The 24,383-nt window shown below is 46.8% G+C and overlaps 1 protein-coding gene and 1 long non-coding RNA gene across 8 annotated transcripts in view; one reads left to right on the top strand and one right to left on the bottom strand.

The window, feature by feature from the left end:
* The window catches only part of AMOTL1 (angiomotin like 1), a 197,438-nt gene that overhangs the window by 13,232 nt on the left and 159,823 nt on the right, over positions 1 to 24,383 (bottom strand). For 6 of the 7 annotated variants that reach the window (XM_027563867.1, XM_027563865.1, XM_027563872.1 and 3 more), the window contains 5 exons: positions 19,079 to 19,224; positions 14,703 to 14,852; positions 8,724 to 8,914; positions 3,018 to 3,143; positions 1,714 to 1,940 (listed from right to left, as the gene is read on the bottom strand). In XM_027563867.1, coding sequence (XP_027419668.1) covers positions 1,714 to 1,940; positions 3,018 to 3,143; positions 8,724 to 8,914; positions 14,703 to 14,852; positions 19,079 to 19,224 — 840 coding nt within the window. The remainder of the gene's footprint in view (positions 1 to 1,713; positions 1,941 to 3,017; positions 3,144 to 8,723; positions 8,915 to 14,702; positions 14,853 to 19,078; positions 19,225 to 24,383) is intronic. The other variant, XM_027563870.1, reaches the window with a different exon arrangement.
* LOC113905908 lies at positions 14,835 to 18,349 on the top strand. Its single transcript, XR_003514752.1, has 3 exons — positions 14,835 to 14,911; positions 15,478 to 15,605; positions 17,936 to 18,349. It is a non-coding gene; the product is annotated as an uncharacterized LOC113905908 (long non-coding RNA).

Below are 24,383 nucleotides of genomic sequence, written 5' to 3'. Positions count from 1 at the left end.
AACCTTCCAGATGTTCAAGTTGGATTTAGAAAAGGCAGAGGAACCAGAGATCAAATTGCCAACATTCTTTGGATCATTGAAAATTGAAGAGAATTCCAAAAAGACATCTACTTATGTTTCACTGACTACTTTAGTCAAAGACTAAAGCCTTTGACTGTGTGGATTACAACAAACTGTGGAAAATTCTTCAAGAGATGGGAATACCAGACCACCTGACCTGCCTCCTGAGAAATCTGTATGCAGGTCAGGAAGCAACAGTTAGAACTGGACATGGAACAATGGACTGGTTCCAAATTGGGAAAGGAGTAGGTCAAAACTGCATATTGTCGCCTTGCTTATTTAACTTACATGCAGAGTACATCATGAGAAATGCTGGGCTGGGTGAAGCACAAGCTGGAACCAAAACTTCTGAGAGAAATATCAATAACCTCAGATATGGAGATGACACCACCCTGATGGCAGGTGAAAAAGAAGTGAAGAGCCTCTTGATGAAAGTGAAAGAGGAGTGACAAAGTTGGCTTAAAGCTCAACATTCAGAAAATTAAGATCATGGCATCTGATCCCATCACTTCACGGCAAATAGATGGGGAAACAATGGCAACAGTGACAGACTTTATTTTCTTGGGCTCCAAAATTACTGCAGATGGTGATTGCAGCCATGAAATTAAGATGCTTGTTCCTTGGAAGAAAAGCTATGACAAGCCTAGATAGCATATTACAAAGCAGAGACATTACTTTGCCAACAAAGCTCCATATAGTCAAAGCTATGGTTTTTCCAATCATCCACTCATGTATGGATGTGAGAGTTGGACCATAAAGAAAGCTGAGTGCTGAAGAACTGATGCTTTTGAACTGTGGTGCTGGAGATGACTCTTGAAAGTCCCTTGGTCAGCAAGGACATCAGAGCAGTCAATCCTAAAGGAAATCACTCCTGAATACTCATTGGAAGGACTGATGCTTACGCTGAAGCCCCAATACTTTGGCCACCTGATAAGAAGGTCTTTTCATTAGAAAAGGCTCTGATGCTGGGAAAGATTGACAGCAAGAGGAGAAGGGGACTATAGAAAATGAGATAGTTGGATGGTATCACCGAGCTGATGGAAATGAGTTTGAGCCAAGTTCTGGGAGATGGTGAAAGACAGGGAAGCCTGGTGTGCTGCAGTCCGTGGGGTCACAAAGAGCCGCACACAACTGAGCGAGGGAACCGAACTTCACATGTGAGTAAACTGAGACTTGGAGATACTCAAAATTCCTACTTTCACAAGGGGGTCTGAACTCCATTGGCCAGCTGAGGTGCCTCAGTGTTTGTGTGACTCCTGCTCTTCAGAGGCTCACATGAGGAGTGGAGGGGCTCACCTATGCAGGGGTGGGGCTTGCCTGGGGGTGAGTGGGCCTCACTTATGGAGGGAGGACCTTGCCTGAGGGGGTGGGGCTCACCTGTAGAGGGGTGGGGTTTGCTTGGGGAGGGGCGGGGCTTGTTGAGGGGGTGGGGCTCTCTGCAGAGGGGCATGGCTTGCTTGGGAGGGGCGGGGCTTGTTGAGGGGGTGGGGCTCACTTGCAGAGGGGCAGGGATTGCTTGGGGAGGGGCGGGGCTTATTGAGGGAGTGGGGCTGACCTGCAGAGGGGCAGGGCTTGTTGAGGGGGTGGGGCTGACCTGCAGAGGGGCAGAGCTTGCTTGGGAGGGGCGGGGCTTGTTGAGGGGGTGGGGCTCACCTATGCTTCCCTTCCAGGTCTTCTCCTCCTTTCTCTCCTCAGCCAACTGGCTGCTGGTGAGCGAGGTCTGGCGGGAGTGAGTCCCGGTGGCTGCTGCAATGGATGGCACAGAGCGGGCGGGTCTCAGGCTGGAGGAGTCCGTCTTCCCGGCATCTTTACGGGATCGCTGCTGGAGGACCTTAATCATGGCGTCCTTCTCTATGATTTTGGCATGGAGATTTTTAATACTGTGTAAGAAAACAAAACAGTCATGATCAAAATCCATGGAATGACAGGGATATTTGTATTTTTCTCAGGACCCCATAGATTTTAACTATAATTCCAAGGACAGAGTTAACTGCTGCCTATGTCTTCAGTTACAATCTCCAATTGTAGAAGACTGATCTTTTGTAGTACCTGAAAAGGGGACACATTCTCTGGCCCCTTAGGAGGCTCTGGGACCCCGAGGACACACAGTTTGAGTGCGTGTGGCCACCTGGCAGGGACATCTTGGACTGAAGTGTGTCTAGAAGCCTGGCAGTAGGAAGGGTGCAAGGAACTACGGGGAAACACACACAAACTCAAGCCTCACACAGGGTGGGCTGCTCAGGACAGTCAATTTGCCTATTTTCTGAGGGAGGGGTGGTTCGGGAAATGGACAAGTTTTCTGTGAGAAGATGTTGTTTTCCTCCCTGAAGGTCAAAGATGAGAATCAGGAGACATGTGAGTTCTTTTTCACAACCTAAGTAGTAACTTGCTGAGCTTATCAGCGACTCAGCCATGCAGTCCTATTTTCACTTCTGCAGAATGAGAAGCTCAGCTTCCCAGGGCTCAACAGGGAGGGCTGGGGGTGGGCCGCAGGCTAGCTCTGCGATGTCACAAAGCCTGCTGGAGGACTTCTTGTTTACTTCAGGAGAAAAACACATTGGCTACATATGTTCTTTATTACTGGCTGGAATATATAAATACTGGCTCAAAAACTCTGAGACTCTGACATATGATGTTTCCCTCTGTCTAGCTGATAATGTCCAGTAGGCTGTTGAGACAGACACCCAGAAAACACATGGGCTTCTAAATTCTTGTTACTAGCCTCCACCTAAATATCTGCATCTGACATGAAATTAGCTCCCAGAGACCTCGGGCTCCAGGCCCCTTGTTAACAGGACTCTTTCCCTGGAATGCAAACTTGGAGGGCTCAAGCTGAAGGCTATCTAGAACAGGAAGGGGCTGGAGACGAGTGCACACAGCGGGATGGTGGCCCCACTGGGCTTGTGAGGTGGGTGGCAGGCGTGGGACCCGGGGGGCTGGGCACGGCCGTCCCTTACGTGTACTCCATGTCCTGACACCTCCTGGTGGCCTGCACCACCTCCTCCTCCTCCTGCCAGATGTGGGCCTCCAGCGAGCTCTCGCCATAGCTGCCATTCCTCGAGTGGTTGACAATCGTGGTGTCCCTGGCAACACGGAACACACACACAGACTGATGTCAGTCAGTTCTCTCCCTGAACTGCTAGAACGAAGTTAGTATCTAAGGAAAATAAAATGCAAAGTTCCAAATTCCCTGCCCCTTCTACCAATGATCCTGAATCATAAGCGACGTGGTGTGCGCTGAATACAGACACTGTACACTTAAGTGTGCACTTATGTTAGGGCCAGTGTCTCCTAACATGTGGACAGTGGATAGTACCAGTATGTCCATGCTTGTGCTCTTTCACACTTCTTTCTTACTTTCTCAACCAGCATTCAGGTGTTATTCTGTTTCTCACCCACTTAGGAGCTATCTCAGTGTTTTACAATAAATGGGGACTCAGGAAATGCCTGAAACAGAGACTGGTCCTCCTGGACAGCAAGGCCCCGGCTGGAGTCCCCTCCACGCTTGCGTCCGGCTCGCTTCTCCTGTGAGCCCCTGCCTAGGATTCAGGTCTGTTCAGTGCGACAACCATGCCGGGCAGGAGGACACAAACATGAAGAAGACACACCCCATGTCCTGGGAAAGTCCAGTCGAGGGGGTGGAGTCGGGGAGGGGCAGACAGAGGGAGACCGCAAAGCAGTGCAGCTGGCAGCAGGTGCCTGGCTGAAAACAGCCGGTCAACGGGGACTGCTCTCCTGTCACTGGTTCCGTCAATATAATTACTCCTAACAGGGCTTCCCCGGTGCCTCAGACGGTAAAGAATCTGCCTGCGGTGCACAAGACCCCGGTTCGATCCCTGGGTCAGGAAGATCCCCTGGAGGAGGGCATGGCAACACACTCCAGTACTCTTGCCTGGAGAATTCCACAGACAGAGGAACCTGGCAGCCATGGTCCATGGGGTCACAAAGAGTCGGACCCAACCAACACTTTCTCTTTCAATGATGACTGGTAAAGACAAGATAATCGTGTCATCTAAGTCAGTGGTCCTTAACCTTTTTGGCACTAGGGACAGGTTTCGTGAAAGACGATTTGTCCACGGGGTGGGGTGGGGTGGCAGAGGGTGGATGGTTCAGGCGATGATGTGAGCGATGGGGAGTGACAGACAGATGAAGAAGCTTCAGTTGCTCTGTCAGTCCATTGCTCCTAAGAGGCCATGGTACTGGTGCTCGGCCTGGGGGTTGAGGATCTCTGAATTCTAAGAGATCTAAGCATGTCTGAGGCTGAAAGGCACAATCTTAAACTAGGAAGTGAATCTTTAGTAAGAAGTGATCCAGCTTCACGTCCCTTTAATTTCACATTACAGCGTTAAAATCTTAAAGCTCTTTTCTAGAACACCTAAAAGTAGCAAAAAGAGGGGCCTTCTTGCACGTGTTCATGAGGGAGTGTTTCATCATGTCTGGACCTGGGTGAAGCACTTTACCCGAGGTATCTCATGTAGCTCTCTCAGGAACTTGGGCAGTAAGCATGATCATCCTCATTTTACAGATGAACAAATGAATGAGTTTGCAAGAGCACCCAGTTAGTGAAGGCAGATGGATTCACATCCAGATATCCCTGACTCCAGAGTCCATGCTCTTAACCTTCACACTCCTCAGTGTCCTGTGTCTTTATGAAGAAGGCCTCAGCAAAGGTACACGAATGATAAGAGAAACCAACAAAGAGGGCACATGTGAGAATGTGGCCAAATGCAAACTGCCTAAAACAAATCAGAACGCCTAACAACACAGGGAGCCAGCAGAGTGCTTTAAACATACTGACACAATTATAAATTCACTCCATGGTGCTCAAAACTCATCAATACAGGGTATTAGAGCCAGAAACATTTTCAACTGATTTATTTTTAGAGAATTTACTGGAGACAGATTTAAAAATTCATATTTATACTATCAAGGACAGGAGGTACAATTAGATGAAAACAACTTAGAAGGTATACACACACAACTCTCAACAAAATATTACATTGCTTTGAAATGTTTAAAAAGTTTCAAAACTTCCCCACCCACACAAAACAGCCTAGTCTCTCAAACTTCTGATCACTGGTGCCAAAAATGCATCAAGATGGCAAAAGCAGTTGGTACACAAATATCACACTGCCTATAAACATGAAGTATGCAGCAGTGGCTGCAAAGTCACTAAGCTAATGGCTGGGAATAGTCATTTTTGCCAGTTCTTACATAGCCATTTAGCATCTCAGCAATAAGAGCTCAGAATTTTGACCTTTCTCAAAAATTCTTCATTTTCCCTTTCTCCCTTTTTGTTAATAGCAAAGCCATGCTAAAACTACAGAGGTTTTCTTTGAAAAGAACAGTAAGATAGGAGTTACAAATGTGACCTCCTCTGAACTGACTTTTCCCAAGACTGGGGGAAGCAGTGGTCAGTAGAAGGGAGGGAAGTTTCCCACGGAATTGTTAGATGCTCAGTAATGACATGTGAAAGCAAAAAAAGGGGAAGGGAGGGACGGTGCAAAGTGACCCATCCACCTACAAATCCATCCAGGACTTTAAACAGAGCTAAGGAGGAGAGAAACAGGGCTGGGTAAATCCCACAGGATTACTGTCTGAGAGCAAGAGGCCTGTCCCCTGCTTGAAGGACGACAGATGGCCAAGGCTGGGCCTAACATAGTGGGATGGGGCTGACTGCGTGTGGGCTCTGGCTGGTTCAACTCACAACACTCCGCCACCCCCATCCTGTGCCCACTGAGCAGTCTCATGCCTCAGACCTGTTCCATGCCCTACTTCTGACTTTACATTCCAGTCCCATTTGTCTCGGAGAAGGCAATGGCACCCCACTCCAGTACTCTTGCCTGGAAAATCCCATGGGCGGAGGAGCCTGGTAGGCTGCAGTCCATGGGCTTGCTAAGAGTCGGACACGACTGAGCGAATTCACTTTCACTTTTCACTTTCATGCACTGGAGAAGGAAATGGCAACCCACTCCAGTGTTCTTGCCTGGAGAATCCCAGGGACGGGGGAGCCTGGCGGGCTGCCCTCTATGGGGTCGCACAGAGTCGGACACGACTGAAGCGACTTAGCAGCAGCAGCAGCCCACTTGTCTCCGGATCCCCTCTTCTTTTTTTTTTTTTTTGGTTGTTGTTTAGTTACGAAGTCCTGTCCAACTCTTTCACGACACCTTGGACTATAGCCCACCAGGCTCCTCTGTTCACGGGATTTCCCAAGCAGGAATACTGGAGTGAGTTGCCATTTCTTTCTCCAGGGTATCTTCCTGATCTAGGGATCAAACCTGAGTTTCCTGCGTTGACAGGTGGATTCTTTACCACTGAGCCATCAAGGAAGCCCTCCTGGGGATCCCAAGCGTGCATCTAATCTGATAAATCAGGAGTTGAGACAACAATGACCCATAACAGCCTTGGGTCATGCTTCCAAGGTAGCGCTATTGGGGTTTCTGTGTTCTCAGCCAGGGGAATACAGTCTGCTTCCTTGCACATCACCAGTCAAAGATTTCAGAGATTAGGTAATTTCTGAATAAAGTAAGTGACACTCAGAAAGGCCTTGTGCAGTCACACACCTACAGTGGGCAAAAAGCAGGCCGTGAGAGCCCTGACTGGCAGAACGCACAGCCTTGCAGGTCAGCGCAGTGAAAGTGCATGCCAGTGAGACAGAAGGGCTGAAAGTGGACGTCCTGCCTGCCTACTCGGTGTTCTTTCCATCAAAAGTCATGCAGATTCCCAGGGCAACCACTGACAGGCAGGCGTTAGACTAAGCTGGCAAACAAGGCCACATCCCTCCATGCAACTTTATGATGGGCTGTTCTCTGCCTCGGGATCCAGAGGTGATTTAGTTTTTAGCTCAGAAAACAAAGAGCTGAAGATAAAAACATTTCAGTTATGTAAAAAATCAAAAGTGTTTCCAAGGGCTTCACCAATGTCACCCACACATTTCAAGGGCTGGCCTGAGGCTGTAACTTCCTCCGTGGCTGGAGCTGCAACTCACCGAGATTGATACGCATCCTGAATGCCTATTTCCACTCCCAAAGACACACTAAGAGGGGACACGGTGGGCTGTTTTCCCTCACAGCACCGACATACAGAATCAACACTTGAGCACTAATAAAGGATCTCCAAACAGTGATTTTCCACTTGGGTCTGCAGGTGCAAGTGTGCTGAGCACCCAGAGGAGGCATCTGTGCCCACGTGGGTAGCACTGGTCTCTCTCTGAGTTCCTGGAGGTGCCATCTGGGCATTCAGCTAGCAATTCTCTACCTGGGTAATGAACATGGCAGCCCACGCTCAACATATAAAGTAACTCCCCCAAACCACAAGGGACCTTCTCTACCTCATTCAAAAAGAAATCACACAGCCCAAGAAGTGGAGGGCTGACTAAATGACAGCATTCTCTTCTCATGCCTGGTTCACACCCTCCCATCCCCAATGGTACAACAATAACTCTTATTTAGTCCAGTTTTATTGATGCTCCTTTAAAATCTGAGGCTCTCCGCCAAATATGCTGACTCAAAATTTTGGTAAATTTCAAACAACTCTGAATTCAATGCCCAATACAACTTATGGGCAAAAAGGAGGTGGTGAGAATCCGGACTAGCAGAACACAGAGCCTTGCAGGTCAGTGCAACAGACGTGAATGCAGGCTAGGTGCAGCAATTGAGGGAAACGACCTGCTCATTCAGACAAGGGTAGAACTTAACAGAATTATCGTGTGAATTATTGAGCATTTTGAGCTAGTTTTTAAAGAAAGAGTAAGGCTGTGCACCCACAACAAAGGAAATAAAGCAAGAGAGGTAGGAACTGATAGTCGCAGAAAACCATTTCAAACCAAGTGAGATCAGGCTTTAAGCCGGGCAAATTTCAATTTGACGGGTGGTACCACCACTTACTACCACTGTGTCTCTCTAAACCCCAATTCGAGGAAATATGAGGATATGCAAAATGAGGATAATAGTCCTCACTCTCCGGGCTGTTATGAGGATTGCATGTTCTTGTCTGGCCCATGAAACATACCCACTGTTAAAAAGAACATAAAGTATACTTTTCCAGCATCATTCTTAAAGACCACATAGTACTCTGTTGAACAGATGGACTTCAGTATTGACTGACTCCCACTAATTGGGCTCTACTCTGTTTTTAAATGTATTGATGTTTTCAACTACATTGAGATGAACGTCCTTGGACATAAGTCTTCAGGCACTTATACAATGATTTCCTTAAAAGAAATGTTGAGAATCAGAATTGTGGAACCAAAGCAGAGATGGTGTTGTTCAGTCGCTAAATCCTGTCCAACTCTTTGTGACCCCATTTGTCCGCAGCAGGCACGCTTCCCTATCCATCACCAACTCCCGGAGTTTACTCAAACTCATGTCCACTGAGTCAATGATGCCATCCAACCATCTCATCCTTTGTCGCCCCCTCCTCCTCCTGCCCTCAATCTTTCCCAGCATCAGGGTCTTTTCCAATGAGTCCTCCAAAGAAGAGGGATAGATTACCAAAATCATTCTCCAGAAACCTTACACCACACCTTGCTCTCCAACTAGCACTACAGCCACTTTGAAATTATTTTTAACCGCTCTCACTCCCTGGGATGCAGCCGTGAACCCCTCTGGACACCCTGCGCTTCTTTCCACTGTTTTCCGAGGCGCGCGGTGCCCGGGCCTCACCTCTCAGCAGCGGCGGTGGCCGCGGCGCTCATGGCGAAGTGGCGGATGGCGCTCTCTTCCACGTACTTCTGCTCCCACTTGGTCATGTCGGCCTCCAGCGCCAGGATGCGCTCCTCCTTCTCCCTCACAAGTTCCATGAGCGCTGGGGCGTTGTACTCCGGCAGGCTGGCCGGCTGGCTGTTGCCATGTTTCTGGAGAAGCGGAAGAAATAACACCTCGATGCTGAACCGGGCTGCAAAGCAGACCGCATGCAGGCAGAGCTCCCCTGGGAAGCGCGCGCGGTTCACGCAGGTCCTGCAGCGCGTTTCACACGCATCACACGCGTTTCAACGCATCCGCACGCCCTTGCCTCCTCTCCAGCACAGGTGACCCTAACGGGTGGATCCCCACACTGTCAACCCCTATATCCGGTTCCTCTAGCTCATTTAATTCTCCTGGAACTCTACCAAAGGCACAACGTGATCCCAATTTTGCAGACGGGAAAACTAAGCTGTTGAGGAAGCTTGAATGCACTGTTCTGTGTCTCTAAGGCTATTCTTAAGCAGGTTCAGGATTTAAACCAGAAATCTGTCTGGCTACATCCAGCTTCACCTGTCAGGAAGTGCCTTTGTCCAAGGTCTCCCAGTTGATTTATCCCAAGAGTAAGAACAAGAAAGAAGACTGGGTCTCAGGGTCTAGGGCATTTTCTCTAGAGTTCAAGGAAGTGATTCAGCTGTTTGCTTTCCTTGAGGCTGGGAGTCAGAAGGGAGCACAGGAAGTGGGAGTGAGATGCCCTAAGGCAGCAGCTCTCAACCTTTCTGGCATGGGGACTGGTTTCCTGGAAGACAACCACAGACTGGGGGTGGGGCAGGGGGAAGATGATTTCCGGATGATTCAAGCACAATAATTTATTGTGCACTTTATTTCTATTATTATTACATCAGCTCCACCTCAGATTATCAGGCATTAGATCCCAGTGGCTGGGGACCCCTGCCTTGAGGGCATGCTTGCCCAGCCTCACTGCTGGCATCTGGGAAACAGAAATTAACACCTACCCTACGTGGAAGCTGGGTAATCAAATAGGACAGCTATGAAAGCACTTAATACACTTTAAGGGGCTAAACAAAGTGCTACCAGAAAACCTCTGATGCAAATCAAGCTCATTTCCCAGCCCCTTCTCTCCATCTGGGTCTATAAGAGAGCCACCCCTCAGTTTCTGTCCAAATCCCTTGTGTTGCATCTCAGGCTGGTGACCTGCTTGGGTTAAGAGCTATCTGAGCAAATACATGCATTTCAACACTCAAGTGTTCAGAGATAGCACAATCTAATGGGTAAGTATGTTGGCCAGAAAAATATACGAAGAGTCAGGCAGGCCAGCTTCTGCTGCCTGTTCAGCTAGTCACCAAATATTTACTAAGCATGCACTCTGTACAGGGGGTACCACAAGGAACAGTGCAGAGAAAATCTTTGCCCTCAATGTGTTCACCTGGGAGAAATGCCCTAATTAGCAACTTGATCTTGAAATGGTCTCTCAGTTGCCCTGGACCTCATTTTGCTCTTCAAGGATATTTCCCCTAGACTTTCCTGGTGGCACAGTGGATAGGAATCTGCCTGCTAATGCAGGGGACACGGGTTCAATCCCTGGTCCTGGGAGATTCCACATGGCGAGAAGCAACTAATCCTGTGCACCACAATGATTGAGTCTGTGCTCTAGAGCCTGAGAGCCACAGCTACTGACCCCACGTGCTGCAGCTACTGAAGACCACGTGCCTAGAGCCTGTGCTCCGCAACAAGAGAAGCCATCCCAATGAGAAACCCACGTACCACAACCAAGAGTGGCCCTCACTCATTGCAACTAGAGAAAGTCTGTGCACTGCAATGAAGATCCAGTGCAACCAAAGCAAAAATGTCAGTACATTTTTAAACAACAAAATATTTCCCCTTCTCTCTTCTACCTCCTAAGACCACCTGAGCTCTGTTTAAGAAAGAGAAGATTGTGAGTTCTAAAAATTTTAATTTCCCTTCCCTTTTTACCATTACTCTATTTCACTTTCTCCCACTTCTAATGATGCTTGAGTACTACACTTGGCCTCCCAAAGTAGAGGGAGATGACTTCTAAAAAAAGAATCTGTTCGTGGAGAGCTGCTATTTCCTCCTGGTCCTAGCGTCTTGACCTATCTTTGTCTTCCCTCTTCTCAGTCCAGCCACATTTGTCACTTTTTATTTCAGTGGCATTGGAAAAGTTGGAGCAGTTTGATCAAATGACTCTGAAGGTAATGATGAGAAAAAACAGCAATGATAGTTATTCTTCCTTCATTAGTTGCTAAGTGTCAATCACTGTAAGGATTTTGTGCAGATTCTCTTATTTGTAATTACAAGTATATGGTAAGTATAATTTATGTGCCCCATTTTAGAGACAAGGAAGTGAAGGCGCAGACAGATTACTTTTTCAATAGGAGAAGGCAGGATTCAACACTGGTCAGCCTAACCTCAGAGTCCATATTCTGATCTGATCTACGATTCCATGCCACTCTGCTCACCTCATCTAACCATCCTTCTGGAAGGTTCCAGGGCACCTTGCAGGGATAATGGAGCTCATCTGGGGCTCGGTGTTGTTAGAGGGTTGGGTGGAGAGAGTCAGCAGTGTCTTGGCATGTATCTAAAGGCAGAGCCCTTCTGCGGGGTAGTTGATTCAAAAGTGCTCTAAGTTGTTTTCTCAATGGTCCTTTCCAGAATGACTCTCTATGGGGAAGGTGGGCAGTGTGACCTTACTGCTTTGTTGAAGAGAGAGATGACCGGGAGCTTTATTTCTTTTGTGTAACCTCAGTATGCCTTCTGATAGGGTCAGATAAATACTTGAGTGGCACTAGGGTGAAGGAGCAGGGTGCAGCATGGGCTGCCCACATCCCAGGCGGGCAGATGTGTGAGCTCCTCACAGTGAATGAGGAGGAAGCGGATCAGAGTATGAGTTCCTTGGGTGACCCCGCACTCCAGAGTGGATGCTGGTCATCCCTGCTGAGGGTCAACAGAACTGTGATCACTACACTTATTCACAGACTCCAGGCAGGAATCGGACCAATCTATATAGTATCTGCCACATGGAACTATTAAAATCCCAAGGTGTTCTGGTGGATTTCTTTGTGACAACATTTTTGCCTTTTCTGGTTATAGAATAACGTATGTGAAGTGTTAGTTGGTAAGTCGTGTCCAACTCTTTGCGACCCCATGGACTGTAGCCTGCCAGGCTTCTCTGTCCATGGGATTCTCCAGGCAAGAATACTGGAGTGAGTTGCCATTCCCTTCTCCAGGGGATCTTCCTAACCCAGGGGTTGAACCTGGGTCTCCTGCATTGCAGGCAGATTCTTTACTGTCTGACCCACTAGGGAGTATGCTCACTGGTAAAATAAGAGAATGAAGCATTAAAGGAAAAAATTAAAAAAAAATTATCTTTTTAATGAGTAGGGAAAAGTAGGGAAACCCTCAAGTGTCTTTCATAATAGAGGAGACAGATTAACACTCTCATTAAAAAACAACAACAAAAAAAAAACCCCTGGAATATTAATGTAAAGAAATGCTGGGCAATTCTGTTTAAAGATTGTTTCCCCTTTCTCTGGTCTCATGTCAGCCACACACAGCTGGGGTCTGCTATCCTCTCCAAAGACAAGTCCAAACTATAAGCCGCATAATACTCGAAGAGTCCCAATTCTGAAACTTCCGTCCTCCCAGTACGTGCATGCAAAGCCAAGTGGCTTCAGTCATGTCCGACTTTTTGCAACCCACTGGACCCACCAGGCTCCTCTGTCTTTGGGATTCTCCAGGCAAGAATACTGGAGTGCGTTGCCATGCCCTCCTCCAGGGGATATTCCCAACCCAGGGACGGAACCAGTGTCTCTAACATCTCCTGCATCGGCAGGTGGGTTCTTTACCACTAGCACCACCGGGAAGCCCTCTGTCCTCCCCAGGTAGCCTAAATCTGGCAGCTGACTTTATGTACAGCAGGAATGTTGTGTTTGCTTGTCTAAGGAAAAAACGGATGTGAGTATGCAAGGGTCTAAGTGTACATATGGGAACGGGCCTCTGTGGCAATAGAGATATTTTCCAAATAATGTTAACTTCACATTTCTTCCGGATATATAACAAGGATAATGGAGTTGAGTCTGGTTTCTTTCTTTCCTCTTTTATTTTTTTAAGAAAAAGACATCGTGCAAAACTAAATGTTGATAATGTACAGGAAGATATTCTTATACATTTCAGATAAGAAATTGGTACATTTACTTTGTAGAGTGATTTGGCAATATCTAGCAATGTTTAGCATATGCATTCACTATCCAGAAATTCCATTTTTAGGTATATCCTCTTGGGAAACTCTCACATTCTTTAGCAAGGATACATATAAAAAGGCAGTTCACTATAGTAGTCTATAACAGCAATACCACTGACAAAAATCCCGAGAGTAATCAGTGGGGGAGAGATGGTTGAGAATACACAAAGGAGCTGAAATGAAGAGTCTGGTTTCACGGCACTCAAAATAGAAGATCCAGGGGTAAGTAATTTAACTGTAGGGTGTGGGTGGCACATTAACTGGAAAGGAACATTCTTTTTTGCTCTAAGTACTGAGATGTGCCTATTCTGTCAGCCAGAAACTCATAAATACCCACCAGGTGCCAGCACAGTACCAGAAAGCCTGGCACCAGAGAGCCTACCCTTCAGTTGGGAAGCTTAAGATCTCAATAACCGAGCAACAGAGAACAGCCGAAGGGTGGGGAATGTGGCACAGGTTAGATAGATCAGTTCTTCCTAAGAAGCCAAGTTGGTGGGGGCCTGGGTGGGCCTCTGAATTTTCCGGGCAATCTTGCCAACATGTCCATTTCCAGCCAAGTACACATGTGCAGAGGGAGCTGTGTGCACTGCCACGAGAAAGGGCTGAACTGGCCTGAGCATATGCTTTCAAGCATTTTCAAGTGTTTCAACCATAACCACTATGCGCTGTCCACTAGACAATTCCATGGAGCCTTGTCTCATGTTTCCCTGGTTCCAAACTTACAGCACACCCTTCACCAGCTGCACAGAGGACTGGGCCCACAGCGCTGGCCGATGATATGCCAGAAGCCCCTGACCAGCCTGTAAACGGGTCTGGCCCAGCTGGTGGATGTCTGCCCTTGTCGAGGCCCACATGGACCCTGGGCTGGGGTGTTTTCATCTGAGCTTGTTCATAGCTGCATTACAGGAACAGCTGTTACCAGGAGAAACCGGGAGCGGCAGAAGGACTAAGCGCCTATGGCCAAAACTAGCTTTTCGGGATAGTCCTGACTCCTTTTGTCCTTTACCTCTGAAAACTCACTGATGGTCATGTCCTCCTTATTTCACCCCCATTCTAGGTCCTCCCCACCTCGACTCCCACCATATCTACCCCCTTGAAGACACTAATAGCCATTCAAGCTGGCTTTCCTGACTTTGACACCTGTCCGTCCAGCCCCTCTTCTGACACCACTGGAGGGCTCCTCCCTTGATCCTACAGGGGTGGGGGCGGGGGGCGGGGAATCCACTTTCCCAACCTGAGCAAACGCCCTCCACAAACTGGCAGTTGCCACCTGACCAGCCAGCTCCTTGGGCACGCTCCCCCAGCTGTCCTGGACTCACCGCGTGTCTCACACCTCTCTCCTCTATGCACTGAACTCCTCTATCTCTGATGCTTCCTGCAGAATGGCCAACAAACTCATCTCTCCAAGTGCTACTCAAAGTCATCTTCTGTGAAGTCGTGTATACTTGCATTCCCCCATGCCCAGCCCCCAAGGGTCACCTACTTCTTTCTGTAAGGACCTCTGTCCCTCCAAGGGAGTGGACTGATTGCTCCACTGGCTGGACCTCCGAGCACAGACGCTCTCACCAGCCTTAAGCTCCAAACGCAGAGCGCAGCCCGCAGGCAGCATGCGCCCCGCTTCACGCATGCGCCCCGCTCCACGCATGCGCCACCCCGCCCCGCCCCGCCCCGCCCCTCACCTGCTGGGTCCTCAGGGCGTCCAGCTCCCTCTCCAGCCAGGTGCGCAGCCTCCGCTCCATCTGCTCGCGCTTCTCACACGCTGACTGCAGCTGGGTCAGGGCCTGCTGCAGCTTCTCGACTTTCTCCACATATGCCTGCTTCTCTCGGAGCTGAGCAGAGTAAAAAGGAGCACGGGATTTAGACTGTGATTCTTGAAGCTGGAGTGGAGGTGAGGGCGGGGTGAGGGGGAGAGAAGGTCAGAGTACCTGGAGATGCTGTCCTTTCCTCACTCCTATACCTAAGCCGTGCTGAAACAGAAAAGATTTAGGCCAAGGCCAGCAGTTACACCTAAAACGGCTGGGATATTCTGAACTGAAGACCCTAAGAGGTCACCTGCTTTCAGTCATTCACAGAGCTCTGAGCTCAATCCTTGGTTATTGCTTAGTACTTACAGCATGTACGGGCATTGGAAATGAGGTTAATAAAGAATTTTTAAGTGTCATGAGGAAATGATTATTCTATAATGTTAACTGAAAAATCTAGAATCAAAAGTTATATACAACATCATCACAACTATGTCTATCATCAATGTATGAAAAAAGACTGAAAGGAAATGAAAGCATTGTGTTTACCTGTATAGCAGAAAAAATAATTTCTCGTCTTCTTTCTTCTGTATTTTTCAAATTTTCTATAAGTATCAATTACTATCGTAACAGAGAGATTGTGTCTGTATGAATATATGCATGTGTATCCATTTGTGTATGTGTGAATAAGTATAAATATTTCTTATTGTAGATATTTGGAAGTAACTTTCTCCTAAAGATTTCAGAGCCCTTTACGGATGAATAGCTGACAGCCCTGGAGAGAAGGATGGGGCTAATGAACATGCAAACCACACAATAACTGAGGAGAAACAGATTAAGGTAAAAATGATTTATGTAAATATCATGTCAGGTATGAATTTAGAACCATCAATCAACAGCTTCAAATTCTTACCCTCAGAGTTTGTTTTCTCCCAATTAGGCGTCTGGTCCACGTTCATAAATTCCAGGCACATTTCTAACTTGCTGGGGATTGGCTGGGGCCAAAAATCAGACTGAGGCATTTATCTGGTCCTGGGTGAGTAGACACCAGATGCTACTTCCTGTCACTCTGCACCTCAGTGTACAGACGCTTGGCAGGTGGTTCAGATCCTGAGTTCAACCCGACTGCACTGGCAACATGCTAGTGGAATATGCTAGTGATTAAAGTACTTGCTCACTGCGAAGGTCGGTGTCTGACTTCAGCAGGCAGTCCTGCCATGACCAGTGCCTGCGTCCTAGCCAAAGCCACTGCGATAAAGAAAGGAGAGGCTTCTGACCTTTTGCAGGGAGTGCAGACAGCAACAGCCTTTTCCACACCTGCTCTTGGGCTTAGTTTTCCTCTGGCTTTTCCTTCACTGTGACTTTGGTTGCTTGAGGACCTACTGACTGCAGGTTCCTGTGCTAGAACAGCCTCATCTGATAGAATATTTTGTGAGTACTGTTCATATACCACTTACCATGTCCTGGATTGTATACTGTTTTGAGTGTGTAGCCCCTAAAATACTAAGATAAGTGCCACAAGATCTGTCTCCCTGGGGCAGAGTGTGCAGTATGTCCCCAAGGCTTGGGACAGTATCTGCCATCCAGTTCAGTAAATATTTGTTAAATGAATGAATTAATATTAACTCTAACTGCAGGATTCCTAAAGACATGGTTCACTCTCATTCACCCTTGTAATAGCCCTAAGCCCAGCAAGGAGTATGTAATGATGAGGGTGATTAGTCATAACCATAATTAATCACCCAACATTTTGCAAGCACAGCATGCCAAGCCTTGTGCTTTATATGCAGTATCTCGTTTAATCTGCCCAATGACAGTAAAGAAGGTAAAGTCTTACTATCTCGATTTAACAGATGAGAAAACTGAGGACTGAATAGGTTAGTGATTCACTCAAAGTTACACAGCTGATTTACCCATCCTGGGGTCAGGATTCTAACTCACGTCTTCTGCCTTTAGAGTCCAAGCACTTAAGCATTGTGGAAAGTTACGGTAAGCCCTCAGTGTGAGCCATCTGAACTGAGTTAACACCCTTCTTTAATAAGAACAAGGAGGGATCCTGGAAGCCAGACACATGAGACATTTTGGAGAAGTTATGTACAATCAGTCGAGGAAAGATCTTATAAATATAATGACAAGGGAAGATCCATAGTGGTGATTATAAAGAACCTGTCTTCAAGGAGTTCACAACTTTGGCTTTAACAGAAATATTAAATAAAAAGGTTAAAAATAATCATTTTTCTTCACTCCACACATGGAGATGGGCCCTTGAGAAATGATCTTAGTTATTATGGATAATGAGTCCCAGCCTCCATTGCTCAAAGCGGGCCTCTGGTCCTTCAGGGGTTAAGGTTACCTTCTGTAGCAAATGATTTCCTATTTAATGAGCTGCTTGGTGGTGACAGGGAAAACTCTGGGGCTGTTGCCTGAGATAACTCATGCTAGCATTAAAACTGTAAGCAGGGACATCCCTGGTAGTCGAGTAGTTAAAATGCCACACTTCCACTGCAGGGGGCATGGGTTTGATCCCCAGTTGGGGAACTAAGATCCCACATGCCACATGGTGTGGCCAAAAAATAGGGGGAGAAAAAGAAAATTAAGTACAAGTTGCTAGAAAAAAATTGTGGGGTTTAACAGACAGGCCTAGACAATGTATTAAAAGAGCAGAGACATCACTTTGCTGACAAAGGTCCACATAGTCAAAGCTATGGTTTTTCCAGTAGTTATGTACAGATGTGAGATCTGGACCATAAAGAAGGCCAAAGAAGTGATGCTTTTGAATTGTGATGCTGAAGAAGACTCTTGAGAGTCTCCTGGATGACAAGGATATCAAATCAGTCAATCCTAAAGGAGATCAACCCTGAGTATTCACCGGAAGGACTGATGCTGAAGCTCCAATACTTTGGCCATTTAATGGGAAGAGCCGATGCACTGGGAAAGACTGGTGCTAGGAAAGATTAAGGGCAGGAGGAGAAAGGGGTGGCAGAGGAGGAGATGGTTATATAGCATCACCAACTCAATGGACAGGAATTTGAGCAAACTTCAGGAGATGGTGGAGGACAGAGGAGCCTGGTGTGTTGCAGTCCATGGGGTTGCAAAGAGTCAGACATGACTGAGCAACTGAAAAACAACAAGTAGTACTAACTTAACAATCTTTGCCTTTAACTGCTCAGGCTTGAAGTTGAAGTTTGCCGAGACACTCGAGTCCCTTGGCACCAGGAGATGTTTTTGGAAGGAACAGTTTTTCATTTTCAACAAGAATAAAAGCACTTAAATTAATAACAGTACTGCATCCTGTGTGTCAAGCACCAACTGGGCTCTGGTGGAGCATATTTCAGTCCTGTGTCTCTCTGACTTCTAGTTCCTGCTCTCCACAGCAGGTCTGTTCAACTCAGCCCCACCACACAGGGGCTTGTGCAGCCAGCTTCTCTGTGCTGCGGTATCTACAGCCTGGATCCTGGAACTGGGGCCTCAGGAGTGGTCATTCTCCTTCCCTGGTCAGGCTTAAAGGAAAAGTGCTTCCCTGGTGGTTCAGATGGTAAAGAATCTGCCTGCAATGTGAGAGGCCTGGGTTCGATCCCTGGATCAGGAAGATCCCCCTGGAGGAGGGTATGGCACTCCAGTATCCACTCCAGTATCCTTGCCTGGAGAAGTCTATGGACAGAGGAGCTTGGTGGGCTAAGGTCCTTGGGGTTTCAAAGAGTCAGTCACAACTAAGAGATGAATGCTTTTACTTTCTACTTCTCAAAACTTCACCTAAAGGCTTGATTTCATCAAAAAAGCACTAAACTCATAATGCTTGAGCAGCATCAATATTTCCTAGACTGGGGCGTGGGGCGGGGGGCGGGCGGTGGTCATTGCTAACTGAGCCAACTTTTAAAAACTGGAGACAGGTTTGCTGAACACCATTCCTACCCCACCCAGTCAGAAGACTGGGCCTTTTTTACGTACGGGAGAACCCAAAGATATAACACTTGAACTGTTTTCTTAATTGAGTCTCCTTTCTGCACAGGCACCAGTGGTTCCCAGTCCTTCCATTTATTTCCAGCCCCTGGACACCTGCCAGGCGGTGGGCGGCAGCCTGGGTTTATCGCTGAGACTGAGCTCTTTGCTGACGTATTCACCACTGCCTCTCATCCTTTGCCCGACTCTGGGGTGGATAAGCTCTGTTTTTACTCATTTTTATTTGAGAGGTTGCCTACATTGCTCCCCTGGAGTTGGCTCTGGTTAAAGTTGCTGGGTTAGGAAACAGACATGGAGGCCCTTGGGGCTCTGGGCACCACCCCTTGTACCCCCCAATTCCCCTGCGGGCTCACCTCCTCTTCCAGCTTGATGACCCTGGCCTGGGCGTTGCTCAGAGCCTGGTCTAGGATCTCGATGTGTCTCCGGTGGTCCTCACTCGCGGTCCGCACTGCCGCCAACTCCATCTCTAACTTCTCCTTTTCCTTCAGGAATTCCTTGTCTAGAAGGGAGACAGGAACAAAACGAGCTCTATCAGAAAGCACTCCCCGTCTGGGCTCCCCGCCAGTCTACATCTGGCAAGAATTAGGAGTTGAAAAACATGCACAAAGTGGAGGCTGGAACTACTGCTTCTGCTTCTTGTTCATAGGGGTGGTGTGTAAGGCAAGGATTTTCTTAAAAACCACTGTTAACTCTAGATATATTCCAGGTTACAGCTCCAGAGATGCACAGCACACACAGATCTAGTGAGCCCCTATTCTCAGGTGTTCATTTCTGCACAACATTTGCTTTAAGCCTTCAAATTAACCTTGGGCCAATGATTTCCTTTTCGGCTCACAAGCTCCCCACTTCTAACTTCCAAACCAGTGATGGAAAGGCAGGCAATACTAATGATAACACTAACACTCCCGTTCACTGAAAAATAAACCCCGGTCCAGGAGGTTCAGCTTTCGCTCTGAGGCCAGGCAGCAGAGGGGAGCTTCAACCCAGGCCTCCAGTCTCTGGCTGGGTCCTCGTCCATGTAACCCAGCTTCACCTTTTCTCTTGGTTCTGTTCATGAGAGGAAAAGCAAAGTGATCTGGATGTGTGCAAACAGCCTTCCTCTCCTCCACTGATGCTGTAACTGAGGGTGATCACATCTCTCCGCATGTGGCGCGCAAAGGGCACCTCCCCCTTGCCGCTCCCACCTGGCTCTCCCATAGCCTCGCCCACTGTTTGACAAGCAGACAGGGCCCATGGTGTCATGAGGTCAGTATTTTTTATGGAAAACATGTCTCCTGTTACAAAGCAATGCAGGCACACCTCAGAGATGCTGTGGGTTCTACTCCAGACCATAATAAAGCAAGTCACATAAATTTTTTTGGTTTCCCAGTGCATATAAAAGTTACGTGCTCCCCAGGTGGCAGTATTGGTAAGGAACCTGCCTGCCAATGCAGGAGACGTAAGAGACGCAGATTCGATCCCTGGGTCCAGTAGATCTTAGATTATATTCTAGTCTACTAAGCACGCAACGGGCTTCCCAGTGGATAAAGAATCCGCCTGCAATGCAGGAGCCCAGGTGACGTGGGTTCAATACCTGGATTGGGAAGATCCCCTGGAGTACGGAAGGGCAACCCACTCCAGTATTCTTGCCTGGAGAATCCCAAGGACAGAAGAGCCTGTCGGGCTACAGTCCACAGGATCCCAAGGAGTCGGACACAGCCGAAGCAACTGAGCACAGCACAAGCGTGCAGTAATAGGACTGTGACTAAAAAACAATCCTCATACTTTAATTAAAATATACTTTATTGCTAAAAAAGGCCAAAACAAAACAGTACTGTCAAAGATCATAATCACGTCACCATGACAAGTATGATAATAATGAAAAAGTGTGAGATATTGTGAGATTTACCAAAACATAACATAGGGACTGGAGTAGATACTTTTAGAAAAACGGCACCAAGAGACTTACTCAAAGGTTTGTAACTACAAACCTTTAATTTGGGGGGCGGGGGGGGGGCGGGAAAGGCAACCAAACAAAGTGCAATAAAATGAGACATGCCTGTATATTTTATTTTTAAAGTAACTTAGAATATTTAGATATGTTGTTTATAATATGGAGAAACTTGAATGGACTTAATGTGTAAAATTAAGGGATTGGTTAAATAAAATACAGTAAACCCTACAATAGAATAGGATGCTGCCATTAAAACTAAATAAGAGACTATTAGTGATGAGGAAAAAAATCTTCATTGTTGAAAAAAGGTGGCTACAAAACCCTGTGCATACTCTTCCATAGTTGCAGAAAACAGGGCATTTAACAGCAACAACAATAGTTACAAATTGACTTCTTCATATATGGGATTTTTTAAAGTATCATTGATATCAATTTCTCATTTAAATGATTTCTTCTCTGCAATCACCCTCTGTGTTTTTTCAGTCTTTTAACTTTATTGAGGCTTTCAATGGCTAAGTCAAAGATCTCTCTTGGTAAATGTCACACAGAATCTGAAAATATGTTTGTCATTTTCAAATATCTTTTGATATTGATTTCTAATATAATTCCACAGTGATAAGAGAACAGACTCTGTATGATTTCAATATCTTTAGATCATAAATTTCTTCACCTTGTTTTATGTCCCTGGATATGTTCCGATGTCTCCTAGTTTAGAGTCTATGGGAACTTGAGTAGAATTTGTATCCTACTGTTGTGTGAAAAATATATACATCTTAATTATGTTTAACTGTTTCATAGTGCTTTCAGGTCCACTATATCCTACTTCTATATATTCATTCTATTACTTTTTGAGAGTTTAATACTGAAACTCCAACTAAAAATCTTAATTTTCTACTTAAAAAATAATTGTAACATATAGTGGAACTATATGTAACCTTGTTCTGTATTTTTCAAGTCTCCTATAAATGTGTTATCATAATTTCATAATTTAAAATATAAAAAAGAGAGGAAAAAAAAAGAAATTGATTTCTCTGTGCCCATATACTCAAATGCCTCATACTGGTTATCTAGTCCTCCTAGCAAACCAAACTGAAACACTAAGAACCAAAGTCTAGAAGCTGTACAAGCTTGTGATAGTGGTTTCATTCATTCATGATTTCCTTGGATAGCCACTCATTCATTTAGCACAGTTATCAAACATCAAGGACTGGTCTTACAGGCACTGAAGCAGTAGAAGGAATGCCGCTTGTAAGGAGAAGGGAAAATGTGGTTCTGAATATAGGGCGAAGACATTTTAGGGCTGCTTATTGTTGTTCATTTGCTCTGTTGTGTCCAACTCTTTGAGACCCCATGGACTACAACACGTCAGGCTTCCCTGTCCATCACCAACTCCTGGAGCCTACTCAAACTAATGTCCATTAGTCGGTGATGCCATCCAACCATCTCATCCTCTGCTGTCCCCTTCTCCTCCTGCCCTGTCTTTCCCAGCATCAGGGTCTTTTCAAATGAGTCAGTTCGTCGTATCAGGTGGCCAAAATATTGGAGCTTCAACCTCAGCATCAGTCCTTCCAATGAATATTCAGGACTGATTTCCTTTAGGATTAACTGATTTGATCTCCTTGTAAAGGGACTCTCAAAAGTCTTCCCCAACACCACAGTTCAAAAGCATCAATCCTTCGGCTAATACTCAGTAAATAACTCACAATTTTAAAGCCAGGAGGAATCACAGGAAATATCACCATCCAGTTCTGCCCCCTTTGCTTAACACGTGAGGAGAGGGAAGCCCGGGAGTGAAGGCACTTGCCCAGCGTGCCCGCCAGCTGGGGCAGAGCCAGGGACAAAGGCCGGTCTCCTGACGGCTGCTGTGATGTCCTTCCCGCCTGACTGCACTGCCCTTGCCCTGTGAGCTTATGTCAAGGGAATCAGCCTACAATGGAACAGCTTCAGAATGGATAGAATGAATGAGCAGACTTGTAAAGAGAGCGCTGGCTGAGATGGCGAGAAATAATGGCATCTCTCAAAAACAAAGTGAGGCCACCAACATCCTGACCCAGAAAAGAGCATTACTTTTCAGCTCCCATATCCCACTGCAACGACCAACTGCCTTCTCCCTTTCAGTGGCATGAGATGCTACTTCTGAAACTTCCTTCCCCGTGCATGCAAGAGGCCTAAACAAATGGGCCAGAAGCTCTGGGCATCCCCATCCACAGCCCCAGGCGGACCAGAGCATTTCACGCCTTCTGTGCAAAATTACTGACATTTGAGCACTAGCTCCCTGGGTTTGGACAACATCTGAACAGGCATGGTGCCCACTGGCCTTGTCCAGGCTCTGGAGGGCACCCAGGGGTTAGTTTCTCAGCAGGCAGACCTGGGGATGCACCACTGGATTTCAGAGTTTCTGCTTGGTTATCAACCTAAGCTTAACACTTTCTGTCTTTGTTGAGGGCAAAGACACCTCAGGTTTGACCAAAGGCAAAGTGTAGAAGCCACAACTAGAGCTTCTTGCAGTTTGCAAGTTGATCACAAACACTGCCTTGTCACAATGACAACTATGACAACTCCTTGGATTTCTGGATTAATGAATACTCCTCCCTTCCCCCAACACATACAATTCCAGTTTTTGCTATTCCCTCGATTGGCAGTATCAAACTGTGGATAGGGGATGGACTTTGGCATCTGAAAGAGCTGGATTCAAATCCCAGGTTCACCACTTTTCAGCTTTGAGGCCTTGGGCAAGGAATAACCTCTTTGAGTCTCAGCACCTTCATCTATCAAATGGGAAAGATAAAAGCTACATCATGGAATTGTTGTGATGAGTCTGTTGACAAAGATGAGGCAGATAAAGACTAAAAGGACAGAAACAGATAGATCTTTATCTCTTTAGGTCATTATTGAGCCTAGACCATTGCCTGGCTCAGTAAGTGTTGTTGAATGAATAAATGAATGAACGAATCTCTACTGGGTGCCAAGTTCACTGCCAACAGTAAAATAAATGGCAGCTCTCGTTAGCAGTTAGCATTTGGCCTCCTTGGGGTCTCCTGACAGCCTTTGCTATGCAGCGGATCACTTCACCTCTGAAGCCACCACTCATCAGATGGCTGGTACTGACCTTGAAGGTCTCTGGCTCCCTTCTTCTGCCCAGGCTCCCTGAATCTCACAGTTGGCACATCAGGACAAAGATGTGGGTACTGGGGGGGAGACTGCATTAGCTCTGGAATTCCTGGGTTCAGACATCTCTGCCCTGAGTTTGATGACCTTAAACTTCAGGCTGAAGCAATGTTAATGTCATTCACACTGGCTCAGAACTCCTTGTCCATTGACAGGAAGTGCTCCCGTTTTAAAGACAATGTTCATGACAACTCGTGTTTGTGAATGGCTACTGTGTCCCAGGAATGGTGACTTACATTATTCCCTTTCATTATTCCATTCATGATCTCTCCTTTCAGCTTACTCTACGAGGGAGGCACTGTTAGGATTCCCATTTTCCAGTGGAGAATAAGTAACGTGCCCACAGAGGTGATGCTCGTCAGTGGGAGAGCCAGAACCGTCACCACACCTCTGTAACGCACGTTCACAGGCAAAGTGCCTCATGTCTCCGCTGTACAAGCATGAGGGGTGAAGACCTCCAGGATGACAGAACAGGAGGTTTGGGAGAGCACCATCGCTACCAGCTCATCATGGCACAGCTTTAAGTATGTCACGGGTCATATCATCATCTCAATATA

The sequence above is a fragment of the Bos indicus x Bos taurus genome, chromosome 15, assembly GCF_003369695.1.
Source record: "Bos indicus x Bos taurus breed Angus x Brahman F1 hybrid chromosome 15, Bos_hybrid_MaternalHap_v2.0, whole genome shotgun sequence".
NCBI classification, from domain to species: domain Eukaryota; kingdom Metazoa; phylum Chordata; class Mammalia; order Artiodactyla; family Bovidae; genus Bos; species Bos indicus x Bos taurus.
The sequence above is the reverse complement of the archived record's forward strand: the minus strand, read 5'-3'. Positions and strand labels throughout refer to the sequence as shown.